Source organism: Pholcus phalangioides, unplaced genomic scaffold, assembly GCF_987345545.1.
Source record: "Pholcus phalangioides strain wild (caught in Gottingen) unplaced genomic scaffold, Ppha-v1.0 ptg000015l_1, whole genome shotgun sequence".
Classification (NCBI taxonomy): domain Eukaryota; kingdom Metazoa; phylum Arthropoda; class Arachnida; order Araneae; family Pholcidae; genus Pholcus; species Pholcus phalangioides.
This window is the reverse complement of record NW_028301608.1, coordinates 41,065,989-41,085,193: the sequence shown is the minus strand read 5'-3', so window position 1 is coordinate 41,085,193 and position 19,205 is coordinate 41,065,989. Positions and strand designations below refer to the sequence as shown.

The window sequence follows — 19,205 nt, the reverse complement described above, 5'->3', positions numbered from 1 at the left end:
AAAACGCCGGTAACCGGGCGGGCGTATAAATATCCTCATCTCGATCGATACCGAGAAACCGGGAATATTCTAGAAATTTCTTAAATCGGACGAATATCGAGTTTTTAACACAAAAATACAATTTCCTATATAAATATCATTTTATTTCTTATTTAAAAAAAATTAATACAATACATTGGTGGTTAGAATTTCTATATTAAAGTTGGCACTATATACCGGAAGTAGCAATCGCATAAAGTGTGATGCGGTTTTTTCTAGAATCCTCTGGAAGGTTCTCCAGCCTTCTCTAATGTTCTTGATTGTTCGACGGAAGCGGAAGTGTGTCGGAAAAGTATCGATTCAAGTAATCGTTGCAAGTTTCGATTATGAAGTAAACCTTCAACTTGATTATACAGGAGTACCATGCATCTGAGCATTTAGAATGTGCTGACCATATTTTTTCGACAGAAATAAGATTCATTCAGAACAATACAGCAAAACGAAACCTCTCTTTTGCGGACACCACCGGGACAAAAATTCGTCCGTAACAGAGGGGTGACCGTTAATAAGGGGGTTTCAAATGCGCACTTACAGTAAGAGAAATTATTATTTGGCCGTAAAAGAGAGGTGACCGCATCTAAGGAAAGAAGGGCTTTACTGTATTGCTAGTTTCAGGGTCGGAAGTGGGGGGGGGGGAGGGGGTGCAGTAATCAGGAATTATTTTTAAAATCACGTTTACCACTTCATCCCCCGCCTCTGTTAAATTTAGCAATTTGATAAGTTTTTTTTTTGTTCTTGATATTTGCCGCCCAGGACGGTTGTCCCCCCCCCCCCAGTTCTATCGCTGCAAACGAGACAAATGCTTCCGACGGCAAATTTTAAGCGAAGAACAAAAAAAGTTATAACACTATCGAATTATACAGCGGGAAATCATGCCCCCCCCCCCAAATTAGAGTTAAGGCCCTGGAAAACTATAGCAAATAAATTTTAAATTTCTTCATAATCAATCAGCGGCAAAACAAATGCCTAAATTGCATTCAAATTTTCATCTGTAAATCGCAGCCCGGGGGCCTGCGATGCTCTTGAGACGGCTCGGCTCAGCCTATATAACACATATATGGAAAGAGACTTATTTCTGGATATTATGCCAAAGCAAATCGGGGGCAAAAAGTTAATGCAAGATTCATCGAAAGACTGGTTATTTGTGGAGATGAAGATTACAAGGAAGAAAATTCATCACTGCCCTGCACATCTATATGCAAAAAGTTAATGGCCTCCACCTTGAACCTTGATTCTCTTGCAATCTGGGCAAGGGAGGTTGCAGTTTCTATATTTAGCACATCAAGTTTTATGCATGTCATAAAGGAAGAAGAGTTACGTGTCCACAAGTTTATTGGTAGCGAGATACCCTGGATTATCCCCCTTTACGATCGTAGGCAAACGATAGTGGAATAAATTCAAAAATAAATTCACTGTGCTTTTTTTCCTCAGCATTGCGAAGCCATATCAATATTTAAGGTGCTTCTTCTCGTTCAATAGCATTCTATTTATACCCTTGTTGAAAATTTTTCCCACTCATACAGGGTGGGCAAAAAGTCCTTAAAAACTATAAAATTCATAAAAACCGGAAAAATAACCGAAATAAAAAACGGTTTGCAGGTCAAAGTCAAAGAAAAAATAAGCAAATATCGAATAGAATGCTTCCGAATCGTTTATTATAGCAGTATGTGTTCCGCACATTGAGAAGAAATATAATTGCGGAACGCATGACCACCACCACACACAGGGGATAACACATTGCAGATGAGTCACAAATCCAGCAACGGCAGAGTGCAGCAGGGACACCTCTTGGAGGATCGCACATTTCAGTTCCGACAGACAGGACCGTCTTAAGAGAATCGTGGTCCCCGGGCCAAGTGGTTTTTCTGAGACCCTACCTGGTAAATTTTAATCATATCTCATTTTTATGAGGCTCCCGGCCAGTGCCCGGGTGGACCCATGCGTTGAGACAGCACTGCCGACAGATTGGCTGGACCGGATCGATACACCCGGGATTTCAAATATCCCCATAACCAGAAGTCTGCCGGTGTCAAATCTGGAGACCAAGGAGGCCATGGGAACCTGCAACGCCTGCTAATGATTTCGTCTTCCCCGAACATTTGTATCAGGAACAGGGCGTAGCCAGAAATTTCGTTCGGGGGGACCAAAGTGACAGAACACTAGATTCGGCTATTGGCTATTGGCTAGATTCGGTCATTTCCGTATCTCTTCTTTTGGTCATTTTCTCACATTCCGGGGGGAGGGCGGGACCAGACCCCCAAGCCCCCCCCCCTCGCTACGCCCTTGATCAGGAACGTCTTGACCGGAGTAGCAGCGTGACTACAGTTGCTCCATCTTGCATAAACGTGACGGTAGAAAGCACATCTCTTTCACGCAGACAAAACGTTGCTAGATTTGTGTTCGCCTGCAATGTGTTATCCCCTGTAATGGTGGTCATGTGGAACACATACTGCTGTAATAAACGATTTGGAGGCATCCTGTTCGTCATTTCCGTATCTTTTCTTTGACTTGTATACGTCAGCGCTACCTATCGGCTGTTTTTCGAGATATTTTTTTCGTCTCAAAAAAATTCCCGTGTTCTAGCGATCCTAACCACAACCACCTAGATAACCTTATATAGGAGGTCGTGTCCTAACCTTGCAAACCGTTTTTTTATTTCGGTTATTTTTCCAGTTTTTATGAATTTTTAAAGTTTCTACGGACTTTTTGCCCATCCCATATAATGTACACTGAAGAGCCAAAAAAACTTGTTGACCTGCCTAATATCGTGTAGGGCCCCTGCGAGCCCGCAGAAGTGCCGCAACACCAGGGGCGTAGCCAGAAATTTCGTTCGGGGGGGGGACCACTTTCATTTCGGGGGGGGGGACCAAAGTGACAGAACAATAGATTTGGCCATCTTTTTCCCTTTTTTCGGTCATTTTTTCACATTTCGGGGGGGGGGGGGACCAGACCCCCAAGTCCTCCCCCCTGGCTACGCCCTTGCGCAACACGACGTGGCATGGACTCGACTAATGTCTGAAGTAGGGCTGGAGGTAATTGACACCATGAATCCTGCAGGGCTGTCCATAAATCCGTAGGGGTAAGAGGGGTGGAGATCTCTTCTGAACAGCACGTTGGAAGGCATCCCAGATATGTTCAATAATGTTCATATCTGGGGATTTAGGTGGACAGCGGAAGTGTCTAAAGTCAGAAGAGTGTTCCTGGAGCCACTTTGTAGCAATTCTGGACGTGTAGGGTGTCGCATTGTCCTGCTGAAATTGTCCAAGCCCGTCGGAATGCACAATGGACATGAATGGGTGCAGGTGATCAGACAGGATGCTTACGTACCTGTCACCTGTCAGAGTCGTATCTAGACGTATCAGGGGTCCCATATCACGCCAACTGCACACGCACCATACCATCACAGTCCCCTGTTGACATGTAGGGTCCATGGATTCATGAGGTTGTCTCCATACCCGTACACGTCCACTAGCTCGAAGCAATTGGAACCGAGACTCAGACCAGGCAACGTGTTTCCAGTCCTCAACAGTCCAATGTCGGTGTTGTCGGGCGCAGGCGAGGCGTAAAGCTTTGTGTCGTGCAGTCATCAAGGGTACACGAGTAGGCCTTCGGCTCCGAAAGCCCATATCGATGATGTTTCGTTGAATGGTTTACACGCTGACACTTGTTGATGGCCCAGCATTGAAATCTGCAGCAATTTGCGGAAGGGTTGCACGTCTGTCACGTTTAATGATTCTCGTCAGTCGTCGTTGGTCCCGTTCTTGCATGATCTTTGTCCGGCCGCAGCGATGTCGTAGATTTAATTTTTTACCGGATTCCCGATATTCACGGTACACTCGTGAAATGGTCGTACGTGAAAATCCAAATTTCATCGCTACCTCGGAGATGCTATGTCCCATCTCTCGTGCGCCGACTATAACAGCACGTTCAAACTCACTTAAATCTCGATAACTTGCATATTGTAGCAGCAGTAACCGATCTAACAACTATGCCAGACACTTGTTTTATATAGGCGTTGCCGACCGCAGCGCCGTACTCTGATTGGTTACATATCTCTTTATTTGTATACGCATGCCTGTACCAGTATTTTTGGCTCTTCAGTTTATGTTACTGTATGCATGCAAGGGTGAAAAAGACAATAAAAAACCTCTTATCCCTACTTTACCAATAAAACTTTTTCCCTTTATATATATTTTTCCCCCCTTCTCAATGTGCTGTTAGATTAGAGAAGACGAAGTCACCATATTTATCATCATTGACAATCCAAAATTTGCCGCCAAAAGCTTGTACGTGAAGTTATTATAAGAAGACTGGGGGTTAGATTATTTCCCAAATGGTGGAGGCAACTTACTTTTTAGATATCAGGCTGGGGAAAAAAGTATCTTTCTTAGATGTGTTTCGACTGAGAAAAAACATCTCCCTTTGTGAAACTTGTTCTGCCTTCACTGAAATTTTGGATATAGCCCTACAATATTATAAACCACTACCTATGTCACGTTTTTCATTGCAATCTGCACTAAAATTGGAGATGGGGATAAAAAAAATTTGCATATTTATGAATTATATATATTTTTATTAAGAATGATCAATTTGAGAAATGAATATTTAGTCAAACTTTTTTTTCTGAAACCCACTCTATATCAGGCATACTGCTGTGGCACTTTATTTTCTGCAGTATGTGCTAATTGGCAAATTCACCAACAAATACTTTTTGGTGTGAACTAACAATGTTCCATATTCATAATCTCAATTTCATGTACTTTTTCTCCCTAAATTATGGTAGTATTAATCATAATAAAACAGCTTCGTGTATAGTATTTGATTGCATCTGATTATATTTATCATACGTAAAATGTCTTAAAAACATCAACCTCAGTAACTGAACACAGATTTCACAAAATTTTGTTGCTACAACTGTTGTAACAACACAATTTTGTGAAATCTTTGTCACGTTATAATCGAGTTTCACTGTATATTAGGGATGGGAGGAATAGTGATTTGTCTGAATACCAGGGATATTCAACAGCCAAATATGTATTTTCGTAAAATTCATTACAATTATAAATAAAATAGTTTTTAACTGAAAATTTCAAATGATTGAAATTGAATTACAATCATGCAATTGAAGGATTTTTTATTGTCATGATATTAACAATCAAATTTAACAATGTATTGCCCCTCATTTTAAAGAACCAATTTTTTTTAAAACATGTTACAATTTCACAATAATATTAAGAAAAAATTTTAACCATTACTTACTCTAAACTAGTAATGCATAAAACTAAATTTACAGCTCTTTTTCTTGTTTTCCCTCTCTTTAGAGTACTTTTTCTCCTTTCTCAGTAGCTTAATACAGTGATACAATAAGGTAATTTGTTTCGGAATCACATTCGTTTGTCGAAACCTGATATTTTCCATAGGTTTCTGTGGAAAATAGTTTAACTGATTCTAGGAACTGTCCAAAATTTCAAAGCAACTTTCATAAAACACTGTTTTTATCTTACACTATGTACTCGAGTTCCTCAGGCATAGTGAAAAAAAAGTGTGTGAGAGGTGGTGTGCTATGTAATACGTCAGCTCATTTCTCTCACACACATGCACAGATGGGAAAAAATAGTTTCTAGAATATCCAGACTGTTTAGTTTGGTATTAAGAATTGCTGTATTTACTGATACCATTCAAGTTTAAGGCTATTTTTAAAATTCATTTTCTCTTAGCTGTTTCTCAACCAATAGTCCGCAACAATGGCATAGGTGGTCCGCAAACAGACTTGATAAAAATTAATTCTAATAAAGCTTAGTTCTAATAGAATGAAAAATTATTCAACCTTTATAAATGATGTTATTTTCCCCCACATGGGTTCACATAAAAATTATACCTTTATATTTGGGTATAAAGCAACATACATTATCATGGAAATATCAGAAATTGCGACCCCATGGGATGCGATTTGTAGGGTATCTAAATTTAGTCATAAAAAATGCAATTTGCTAATTGCTGCTGAAATTGCTTCGGGGGGGGGGGGGGATGAAGGACTGCTACAAATCATAGTAAACAAAATGTATTTTAAGGGGGGGGGGGGAAATACTCAAAGGATCAGATGATCATATTTTATTGAGAAAAATATGTTAAACTGGAATCTTAAAAACAGGTAAAATGCAGGACATTGCCAATTGTCATCAAGAACATTGTTAGAAGTAGGCACAATCATCAATTATTTAAATTGCTGAAAAATCGGAAAAAAAAACATTGAACCTGAAAAATGTGCAAGATGAATATTTATTGTCATAATTATCATAATATAATTTATATATTATGAAGACCATATTTATATGAGCTTAGTAAATATTACAAGTTCAATATTTATTGTATAAAAAAAATGGAACAGAGAAAAGAGAATGGTCCCATGATATGGGATGCAAGTGGTCATTCAAATTGTTCCAGACATTCTACTGGTCCTTCGGTTCAGAAAGATTGAGAAACGCTTTCTTAGCTTAATCATTCATTATACATCAAATAGCTCAAAACCTTTCTGAAAGAGAAGCGATTTCGAGGTGGAAAATATCTGGCTCAAGTGTCAGTTACTCAGTGAATTCATTCCGATTGGCACAAACATTTTTCTCAAGACACAGCTGTTTAATGACAGCTGATGCATCCATATTAACTAAAATGTTCACTAGCTAAGGCAGAAAAATGTTTAAAAAAAATCTTTGTTATCTGAAAAATTTGTAACCTGTTGCGTTGATCAGCCGAGATATCACAGCATTTGGTTAAGAAACATCCTTCAGTAATGAGCTCGACTTACATAATTCATGTTCACCTTCACCTCATTGCTGTGTAGGATTAAATTTTCATTTTGGTATTTTCTCTATCGTAGAAATTCATCCTGACATAACTATAATGCAACTCTCCAATACACTTTACTAATAGAATACAATGACCCCAGTTCGTTCCATGAAAAACTAACGTTAAACTGAAAGGTCATTATATCGAACATTTGAAAAAATTAACTTAAGAGAATTCATATTTGAATAGAATAAAAAAAAAGTTTATTCTCCATTTTTTTAAATAATGTAAGAAACTACAGTGAGAATGAATCGGGTTAGAAACTAACAATAAAAAAATTATATGCACACACGTATGTACTCAAAATCTTCAGATCGAGGTCAAACACAAATTTTAACAGAAAAATTGACAATGTACAAAACATTGATTTTGTACATTTTTTTGCAAAAAAGATTTTAAAAAAAGTAAGACAGCCGAGTATGGACATTACATTAGATTAAATGGTCTTTGTAGGTTGTTATAGTGGATGAAAAATAACATGGTATGAATAGGAAAAAAATTTAGAACATATATTACTAGTCGTTTTAGTGGAACGGTCACAACAATGCATTGGTCATTATAACGAATGTTGACTGTATAATTTTCCAATTTTGGTGTGTATGTTCTTCGGTGAAAGTTATAGACAAGAAATTGTGTATAGTAACAATAACAGAAAAAACTTCTAAAAAAACCTTACAGAAATAAGTACAAGTCTAACAAAATTTATTTCACATGATTTATGCAATATCAGAGGGAAAACATTTTAGAACATGAAGAGGGGAAAAAACAAAATGAGAACATGAATGATAAATGTAGATCCATAAATGGAATAAATGCCTATATATTTGGAACCATAAATGAGAATCTCATTCACCATGAATATTTACTGCATATGAATTCGCTCTCCCATGAAACAAAATTTCAGTACCACAATGTTTGTCACAATAGTTGACTGTACAAGAGATACGTAGCTTTTCACGAACTTGACTTGTTAGCTTGCCTCCTGAGTAGTATATATATTTTTTCTTTTATCCAATCCTTGTTGTATGGGGCATATGTATTTGTTGATTTTTGGTAACTATAACAAAAGAGAAAAAATATTAAAATATACCTCGTAAAACCTACTTAAAAGTAATTGCTTACGTAACAATATTACTCCAGGTCTCCGTACACACTTTCCTTAGCATTAATTAGGGCTTGATAAATTGAGGCTGCTCTGACCACTAAGAAATTTAAGAAACTGGCACCAAAAATTTTACATGAGCGACTATAGATTGGGGTCTGAGGAAAAACACAACGTTTTCAAAATTTATGTCAGCAGGTGTCAAATAACATGAAAAGGGGTTGTTAAATCTGTTCACTTACTAAAATCTATAGAAATATTTTGGACAGTTTTGTGTCCTTAAGAAAAAACAACAGGCTACTTAGAAGTTTGGCTGGTACTTAATTTTTTCAGATTCATGAAGTCCTGGCTAATATATATTCCATCTATTTATAGTGATAAATCCTGCACAACAATACTTTTTACCTGGTCTTTTGAGCATCATTAGATAAGAGTTTCAACATGTTTACACATATTGATTAGCTATTACAGTGCACGAACCCCAACATCTATGGTGAATGGGGGAATTCTCTGATCGGACAGGTGCCACAAGTGGAGTTCCTCAAGAAAGGAGATACTTGGCCTCATATTTTTTCACTTTTTATAGATAAACTCGATCAGGTTATTGATGAGATTGTTAGCAAATTTGCAGATAGCGTGACGCTAATGAGGGTAGTCAGGAATCAAAGCAATAGGGAGTTACTCCAGGCCATCTTAAACAGGACTAGAACATGGACAATTCAATGGAGCATGACATTCAGCATTCACAAGGGCATGGTCACTCATTTTTGTTAAACAACCCTTTTCTCTCTCTGTTAGGAGTTGAATTGTGTCACTATCCCGGATGCAACTAGCGTCACCGATTTGACAATTCTGATTCATGATCGGCTTAGATTTTCTGAACACTGTTCAGCGGTGGTCAAAAAAGTGAACAGAATGCTCGGTTTTATTTTCAAAAAATGTCACTTTGCATTCTTCTGCTTTTCCAAAGCTTAGTTTGTCTTGGACTGGAGTATGCTGTAAGGTTTTGGAGACCATACCTACAGAGGGACAGACTTGGTTGAAGGGGTGCAGAGAAGAGCTACGTGTGTTCTTGTTGACGTACTGGGCTTGAGTTATAAAGAGAGACTTCATTTTTGAAGATGTTTAATTTGAAGAACGCAGGTGTTGGAAGGATACGATCGAAGTGTTAAAAATTTTCAATGGGATGGATAGGATGGACCATCAATTATTAATATGCAGTCAATTAACTGTTTTGACAAAGGGGACACCAATATCGATTGGTAAGGAAATAACTTACCCCCAGGGTAGTAAATTCTAACAAAATTGACACGTTTAAAAAAGAAATTTGATAAAGGGTTATTATATTGGGGTAAATCCAGAAGCTCTGTCCATACTTATACAAATACAAATACGAACGCCACAACAGGCAAAAATTGCCCAACGAGGTGGCTGACTTGAGAACATCATGGATCCCCGAGCCATTTTTTGGAGGCCCTACCTACTACTGCTACACCACACATGCACCCCCCCCCCCGCGGAACCCCCAACGAATCGGTACATGCGGGAATGTGCGTGTACGTGTAGTGCAACCTGACGTAAAGTTTGTTTTTTCTGTGTAATGCTTGTTATGTGTAGTGCTGTCATCTGCTCCCAGTTTTTCTGACTATGAGTGAAGTGTTATGTACACTTAGAACAACACAACCATAAATATTTTTTTATATATGGGCATTTCATAATATTACATCACATTATTCTATATATAGTTTTTAGTTTTATAATTGCATTTTTAATTGGGTTGCTGTATTTTAGAAATATATGACATCTATATTTTGTTAAGGGTATCTTTTTTTCAGCCCCTTGTTGGACATTTTGCCTGTTGTGGTCTTGTATTTGTATTTGACAAAAAAAAAAAAAAAAAAAAAAATTCAAGCACCAGCTAAATTTTTTTACCCTGAGAAAAATGACCAAAAACCTTGGTTCTCTTGCTTTTGTTTTTCTTCTAACTAAAGAAAGAAATTAGGATATGCAGTGCGGTCAATCTGTCACAATGTTCATTATTGATTTTCAAAAGTTAAAATTTTAGATTTTTTCTTTAATACATTTTTATTTTTCAGCCCTTGAAAGTGGTTGCCAACCACCTGCAGCTGTTGCCTTAGAATTCAGGTACTTTTAGCATTATGTCTATGGAGCATACTGTTTGTTTCAAGAAAAATTGACCAAGAAGAGATGTTGACTGTCAAATAAAGCTATTGCGTACTAAGATTTGATGGTATTTGAAATTCAAAAGAATGCTGCAAGCTTAAAAATTTAGCTCATCTTTTTATACACTCAAACCAGATTGTTTTTTTTTTGGCAGAAGGACTAATTAGGTCAAACTGGGCCAAAACAAATGACCATACAAAAATAAGATAAAATTTTGTTCTTATGTCAAAGAAGTAAATGTATGATAAAAAAAAACACTGTTGTGTGAGAAGTTAAACAATGACATTGTAAGCAACTATAATTTGTCATGGAAACCAATGGCTTTGTTACACATCTGGTAAATTTTGTGGGAAGCTCAATGGTACTAAAGTGTAATAAATAAGAAAAAGAAACCGAATACACTTACACCAAGCAACTCAGATCAGCTAACTGGTCAATAAAATCAAACAACTGGCTGATATCATATGTTATTGATGGTGAATTTGGGTTCTGTCTCTTCAAATGCTCTTCATACATATGGCAGACACCTGCATATAAACAGATCATGATAAATAGAATGTTCAACTTTCTATTTACTACATTTCTATTGTACTAATAAACACAAAAACATGTTCAACATCAATCATGCTTATCTATACGTTGGAACATCTTGACACCCATGGGACTGAAATTTCAGTCCACCAACAGGGATTGTCTGTTGATATATAGCAAGGCACATTAAAGCATTTTTCTACAGGTTTAAAAAAATGTCTGCTGATTGGGGGTGTCTGCTAATGGGAAGTGTCTGTAATGGAAGGTTTCAGTGTATTAACAAGAGAAAACAAAAATAATTGTGTACAATCAACTCTAGATTAGTCATACATGCAGCAGCCAAGAACAACAGTTTGAGTTATCACTACTTCAAACTAATTTAATCTAACTACCTTATAACATTAAAAGTTCTTGGCTCCCCTCGAAAACTGCCAATTCAACAAATATTTGGCTCATAGGAATTTGAACAGGCTCAGACACTTTTTTAACACATTCACTTCCAGTCATGTTAGGTCGTGTTGATAGTTAATGAGGATTCACGCACTAGCACAAGATCTGCAGTGAATATGTTAAAACTAGTCTTGAAAAAAATTGAACTGATATCACAATTAAAAAATTATTTTCCACCAGTCACAACTATGGTTGAGAAAAGAATAAACATAAAATCAAAATTTAGAGGTAGGGCAAAATCGTTTGACCCTCTTACAAAAATCCTAGTTACGGCTCTAGGGATAAGTATTTGATAAAACATACTGTTCGAGAACCATGGTATAATGAAAGTACACTGCTCAAAACAATTAGGGGAGCACATGGTTTTAACAAAATTACGCAAAGATGTATACCGATAAGCAACATAAAATGAATCATCCATAATTTAAAGCCTAGCAGGAAACGGAAGAAGAAAACTTCATATGCAAATCAAAGTTCATGTCAAAAACCAGAAAAAGGAGATAAGGACAGAAATCGGGATGTTGCAGAAACGTCTGTTTTACTGCCGTAACTGTGAAATTCAATTGCGCAGTATTTTTTTTTGGAGACAAGGTGACTTGAGGATGTCTCAACAATGTCATTTACCGGAATCCATGGCATGGCGTGTTATAGACAGACTGGAATCCGGGCAAACACAACGTAGTGTCATGGACGCTGTTGGAGTTGCCAGAAGTGTTGTTGCACGGCTGTAGAATCGATTCCAAGAAACAGGAAATGTTAGACGTCGACCAGGGCAAGGTCGGCCATGCGCCACTACAGCAACTGATGACCGGTATATACGGTTAACAGCCCGTCGAAACAGAACAGAGAATGCTACGCAGCTGCAAAGACGGTTGCTCTTGGCAACAGGACGAAGGGTGTCCAGCCAAAAAGTACGTAATCGGCTTCATGAGGGAGGGCTCTATGTACGTAGGCCAATGGTCTGCATTCCGTTGACCCCACGCCACCGTGCGGCCCGAAGAAGATGGGCTGCTGAACATCGAGATTGGGAGCAACATGATTGGAGCCAAGTGCTGTTTACAGACGAGTCCCGATTCAGTCTGGAGTGTGACACCCGACGTGTTCTGGTATGGAGGGACAGGGGCACTCGAAATAACCCCGCATTCGTTCGTGAAAGGTCGCAATACAGACGAGCTGGTTGGATGGTATGGGGTGGAATCAGCATAGGCGGACGTACGGACCTGCATATCATTCGGAATGGCACTTTGACGGCCCGAAGGTATGCAGACGAGATACTGCGACCTCATGTCATCCCTTACGCTGGAGCCATTGGAGATTCCTTTGTTTTCCAGGATGATAATGCCCAACCGCATAGAGCTCGTCTGGTGGAGAACATGCTCGAAGCTGAAACAATACAGCGTATGGAATGGCCAGCGTGTCCGAGACTTGCAGATTACACTTCTTGAGGAGTGGAACAGTATTCCCTAAAGTCTGATCGATAACCTCATCGCATCCATGGCAAACAGGTGTGCAGCAGTCTTAGCTGTTCGAGGAGACCACACGCCCTATTAAAACTCATGCATCATGTCTAAACAGTACTTTTTTTATCGTTTACATGTAACCAAATTGTTGCCCTAAATCATCTTTTCATGTTTTTTCCATATTTTCAAAGAATTAAAGCTTAATTCCAAATTTTTTTTACGTCTTTTTTCTGTATTGCACATTGATACGCGTGTACTTGCAATGTTAAGTTCTAAAGGTTTTGCTTTTAAAAAATGTCATTGCAGTTTAGAATGTATGTAATTATATATCTAGGGTGATTATATCACCTGTATTTCCTGGGACGTTCCCATATTTTCATGTAACTTTTGATCATCCTATTTTTTCATGATTATTCATATTCTCCATACATTTTCAACCAATCCTATTAAAATTTTTACGCTTTAATTTGCTATGTATTAAAATAATTTTCCCAATCCTATGAATCATATTATGGTAATTATGAATTTAAATTTAAAGATTGTCGTGTTAGCATTCTTCCCCCCCCCCCCATTGGTATGGTTTAGCAACAACAGTGAACTTGCTTGGTTACAGCGTTAATTCCCAAAATGAAAAAAATACTCAAAAGACAACTCTGCCCCCAATATTTGAGTTACGTACATGAGAAATAGATAGAAGATAACTTCCACAGAGAAAATTCCAAACGAGCAGGGATGATAAATTTAAAAGCTGGAATCTAGGAAGTAGAAAAATTACTCAAATAATATGCCTTAATCAACAAGAATACTAGTGAAAACAGTTTTCCCCCTCACCTTCCATACATTCATTGACTGAATCATAATCTGAATAACTCCGAGTTTCAGGTTTGCCAGGCTGCGCCAACAAGATTGTATGAGCCTAAAATTATAAAAAACAAATAACATGCTTAGAATCTTCATAAAACATTGCAACTGCAGTAAAACTTTGGATTATGAGTGAATTGCAATAAAAGCAAATAATTATTCAAAAAATTGACTTAATGAACTAGTAGTAGTTACAATATAAATATGTATATCAAAGACTCTTAGACGCGGGCAGTACTGTCTTAATCTTAGTGCATAGATCAGATCAGGTCCATAGTGAGCCTTTTCAGGGACTACTGAGCGAGGATTTTGTGAGCCGTCCCTATGTGATCGCATCACACCCTTTTGAATGAAGTAGGCAAAACATTCCCTGAATATGTTAATACAATGGGGTAGTTCAAAATCTGAGACATACATTTCATTTTTTTTGTCACTTTTCGGCCAATAATTATGCATTCTTTCATCGCAAAATTTTTTATAAAAATGAATACTTACTTTCCTACAAAGAAAATACCCTTTTTTAAAAGCTTATGAGGAACTATTTTTTTTAATAAAAAAAGCAACATACATTTGAAACATTATGTTTCGTATTTCGATGAAAGCTTCCACTTCAAAAATTCATAGAAGTGAAAAAGAACTTTCATTGCAAGAAATTAAATAAAATATTAGAGAGAAGGAAAGGATTTTTAATGGCATTTTTCCTCCAACATTATATAGGCCTATACAACAAAGTATACATATAACTATATCTGCCGCTGTGGTGGTCGAGTGGTTATAGTGTTATAGTGACAGACTCGTGATGCGAGGATCCGGGTTCGAACCCCACAGTGGTGGTTGGTTTTCTGTGGTTCCCAACTTCAAGGCTGAAATGCGAGCCGATCTCCCCGTTAAAAAGTCTCGCCACAGAGAGCAACAGTCCTACAACGATAAATCATTCAATCATAGCACTTCACTCATAGTTAGAAAAACTGGTGGCAGATGGCAGCACTACACATAACAAGCATTACAGAAAAACAAAAAACTTCACGTCAGGTTCTTCACTACACGTACACTCACATTCCCGCATGTACCGATTCGTTGGGGGTTCCACGGGGGAGGGGGTGTGTGGGCGGGGGGCATGTGCGGTGTAGCAGTAGAAAAGCCTCCAAAAAATGGCTCGGGGATCCATGATGTTCTTAAGTCAGCCACCTCGTTGGGCAATTTGCCTGTTGTGGCGTTGTATTTGCATTGTATTGTAAGTTTGTCAATAAACAATTTACAAACATGTCCAGAGAGCATAATTTGGAACATTACAATCACAATTCACAAGAGCACTTATGTGTTTGCTATCAAATAATTACTTAGTTACAATGCAAACCTTTGTCTAGTATTTTATACAAACTCTAAATCTGAAGGGATTTTTCCCCCCTCCAACATATGCAATTATTTTCACAGTACATAAGAACTTCTTTAACACATTTGAATTAGATTTATTTCCATCATGACTCTACAACTGCCATGTTTTCTCACATTTCAAGGATATCAGAACCTAAAACCTTTTTTTCTGATTAAGACTTTGTGATATTACATACATAGCTCAACAGTAACATTAAGGAAGATGACCAGGTGGTAGCCCAAAATTTAAATAAAAGATATTTCACAATCAATACATTAGAATTTAAAGGAACTTGGAACTATAAAAAAACTTTGTGTTAAATAGGCATTTTCACAGTCAAAGCTCAAGAAAGACTAGACCAAAGGTGCCAACATGAAGAAAACATGGCATTGTGTATTCATTAATTATCACAGAACACATTAGTGCGGTCTTTAATTGAAAGAAATTAAAGACTACACTAAAAAATACTGAAGATGGAAGTTCCCCCCCCCCCATAGTTTAGATCCTGAAGTACACATACGGAACACAATGTTTTGTCCTCTTCGCTCCATCATGACCACTTTTGTACTCCTCCGCATCAGCTTGCACACATCCTGGTTATTGTATAGGGAGTCTTTCTTCGCTCCAGTTTTTCAGCTCAGTGCTCGGGCACACTTTTCCTTGGGGCCCTTCTTAAAAGGGTTATTATGCAAAATAAATAAATTTTTTGAGGGCCCTTCTTTGGCTCTGGGGTAGTGCCCCAGATGTCCCAGCCTAGTCAAGGCCATGGCATGGATGCTTAGGAGCCCCCCCCCCCCAACAAGCAGAATATGCCAAAATCTGTGACGTACACCACAGAACAACCAGTGCTACCGCAGAGCACGGAAGAATTTAAAGAAAAGTGTAGTGAAGGAACACTATTACGGGAATTTTTACTGTCAGAACATTTTCAGTCAGCCAAGGAGAATGTTGCAGAACAATGCAAAAGATTCTGCTTTGTGTGTGGGAAGGAAGGACACTTCTACTACGACAAGACCTAATACAGTCAAACCTCTCTTAATGGACATCTCCTTGGCCGTAAAAGGGGGATGACCTTTTTATGACCAAATAATTTCTCCTTGTATAATAAAAATATGTAAAAGGGGGATGACCTTTTTATGACCAAATAATTTCTCCTTGTATAATAAAAATATGTATTAAACCCCTAATTAATAATCACCCATCTTTTACAGAAGTATTTTTTTTGTCCTGCCAGTGTCCGTAAAAAAGAAGCTCCACTGCATTATGATTTTTTAAAATAAGAGAATTTTTAGGTTGGCATTATCAGGCAAGTAGAAGGGACCTCAAAACATCACTTTGCACATTTACACTGTCTGTCAAACTTCACATGCTCACAGCTAAGCTGATGGATCTCTTTCACTCACTGCAGGCAAGCCCGTCTTAATGACATCAGAGGCCAAGCCCACACATTTTTTTTACAGCTCCTTTTATTATTTTAATGAAAGAGCCATTACTTTAATTACAATAAACAAGTAATCAATGACATAATCAAATACAATAGGACTTTGATAATGCAAGCTAGTGTGGACCAGTCTAATCTTGGATAATACAGACCAGGGGTGGACAAATCCCAGGTTGCCATAGTAACTAAAAATAAGTGCCATTGGTGCCTAAAATTTTCTTTGTGTAGTTACTAAATTGCAGGCTGAGAGCAGCGCACAATGTTCGTAATTTATACCAGCATATCTGCATACATGAGAAAGAGGGTCACTATGCCCTGAAGAAAATAAACATTATTTTAGACCTTTTCTTCTGGATAAAACTTTTTGGCACCTAGATTTTTTTTTCGCAGATTGTCCAGCCTTGATATAGATTACAGGGTTAAATCAGGGCTTGAAAAATCTAAAAAATGTTTAGACATCAGTAAAATTTTTTAGGGGCCAAACACTATTTTCACTCAAGAAAAACAGTCTTAAATAATGGTTTTTAGACTTTTTCTGGAATTCAATAACTTCTTCCCATGTTAAAAGACGAACTGCAATGAAATTTGTAGTCTTCTGAATAAAATTAACAATCACATTAAAAAATCACATTGAACGCTGTATGTAGAATCCTCATGGGTGCAAATTACATTCACTGAAAAGAAGCTCGCTGGAGATCCCAGCTTAGAGAGCATGATCTAATCTCGAGAAAAAATGTTTCGTACTAATAAGTTGAAGGAAGCCTAGTTTTTTAAACAAAATATATTGCTAAAATGGTTTCAAACAGTGTGATTGACAACTAATTTGGTTTACGTTGATTGATTTTTGGTGTATTTTTTTTCGGGGGGGGGGGGAAATTTGAATGCCATGCAATTTCTTTTTTTGGCTGCCAGCTTCAATTTATATGTTGTTAGAGATGTTTGACAAACAAAAATTTGTGTCAGCAAGTGGTTGAAACCTTGATGCAATGAGAAATTGCCAGGCCTTTGCATTTAGATTTGATGTAATATTCTCATGTATACCTCCATAGAGGTGTACCTGTCAGGGAATTTCCCATTTAACTGCTCCTTCTACATTACACCGGGGCACCAAAATGCATGTGTGCTTGCCCAAGCAGACAAAGTACTTAGTTACGGCACAGGAGAACGGCTGTAGTATAATCCCATTTTATTGGTGGGGATTTCCTTCCTAGCCTGTTGCCGCTTTTCTTCTTGGTCGGCCATTTTCTTCAATTAGTACGTTTTTCTGTCCACCATTTTTCCCTTCTGCTTTTGGGTTTGCCATTCTTTTAACTGTTGTTTACAACGGTAGTGTGTCACTGTAGAATAAGTCTCACCAAGAGGTCGCTAGTAATAATAGGCTTCAGTGTCCGAGAGTGCGCCATTTGAATCAATTGAATCTGTTAGAAACTTGAAACTTTTTTTGTTCGCCTCATACTGTGTATAAAATTTTCCCCGGAGATTTTTTTCATTGGCAAGGAAAAACGTCAGAAAGCACAACTCCATTTCACTCTTGTGGCAACTTCTGCTCTCGAAAATGAAAAATTTCCACTATACAGAATACCGCTGTTTGGTGACAATATCACCAGACCTGATTGAGCACTATTTGCACTACCAGCGTAACAATAGGAACATGCAATGACATTAAAAAATGTGTCAGAGGGGACATTTGTCATTTCACTGTTTCGGAATAGTTGAAAACTTGGCAACAAAAAGATAAACTATTACTCTCTATTGGGCAATGAATGAACTCCCAACCCCATCTCATCTGTAATCACCACAAAATCTCTTAATCGCGACAGTACCCAATACCAAAATTTTTGTTTGTTCTTTTTTTTTTTGACACAAAATAAAGTGTTCCAGACTCTGCCACAAAGCTGGGCTCGAAGAGATCTTCGGCAACAGGATAAGTCCAGTGGCAAAGTCCTGGCGTTCATTCATTCTCTATTGGGCATTAACCTTCGGAAGTTTTTCTCGCCACAGAAAGAAATTACGTACATTGCCGAAAAAAGGGATCATACTTTTGTTGTTCCCTGAGCGGAAACAAGCGGGTCTAGTACCTTGGAAAAGCAGGGACAACAAATTATACTTTCAACTGCTCCTCTTACATTACATGGGCACTTGCCCTGGAGCATAAAATATCAAGTTGCGGCCCTGGTCCTATAAAAGCAAAAGACCCCACAATATAACCCATTACCCAGGGTCGAAACTAAGGGAAACAGACAGGTGAGGTGCCCCGGATCACAAATTTAGACCTTTAACCCCTTTTCTTCAATATTACAAGTGTGAACCAAAATGCGAGCTTGGCCCGGCTGATTAAGCATGTAGTTGCGGCCCTGTCAATAGTTCGAATCACGTGTATATCCACGCATGGCACCTCCCCATATCGAAGGTAGACACGGGTCGAGCCGGAATTATTACGACTTTAATATTTGATACGAGTTTACTATAGAGTAAGCCCAGGCCAAAGATATGTGAGCTCCTATCACAGTGTAGCAAGCCCTCACATCCCCTACCGTATTTTCCAATCAAGTGTACAACTTGAAATTAACTTACGGCGCATGCACGAAATGTAATAATTGAATTATGGAGAGAAAAACAAATAATTTTACCATTGTTCACAACAGTAAACAGCCGAAATTTCCTGAACTCCCACCCTTCCAAGTACACGCTCACAATTTTGAACGTCAGTAAACAACAAACATGCAAACATAAACTACACATCAAATAAAAGTACGGATTTCGCTACGGAAGAAAAACATTCTTTTCCGTGATTCGTGCGTTCATCACACCGACATTATTATGAATGACGTCATCATGTTATGAAAATATCAAATAGATATAATTTGCATTTAGCATTGAAAATCACATGTAAAGGTTTATAAAAGACAGATATTT

The 19,205-nt window shown here is 37.9% G+C and overlaps 1 protein-coding gene across 1 annotated transcript; it reads right to left on the bottom strand.

The window, feature by feature from the left end:
• Positions 1-6,300: 6,300 nt before the first annotated feature.
• Positions 6,301-19,024, bottom strand: e(r) (enhancer of rudimentary). The gene is made up of 4 exons (XM_089243558.1): positions 18,920-19,024; positions 13,444-13,528; positions 10,578-10,698; positions 6,301-7,942 (listed from the first exon to the last, which is right to left on the bottom strand). The coding sequence occupies exons 1-4, from the start codon at positions 18,920-18,922 to the stop codon at positions 7,840-7,842; spliced, it is 312 nt and encodes a 103-aa protein (XP_089099684.1). The 5' UTR covers positions 18,923-19,024; the 3' UTR covers positions 6,301-7,839.
• Positions 19,025-19,205: the final 181 nt, after the last annotated feature.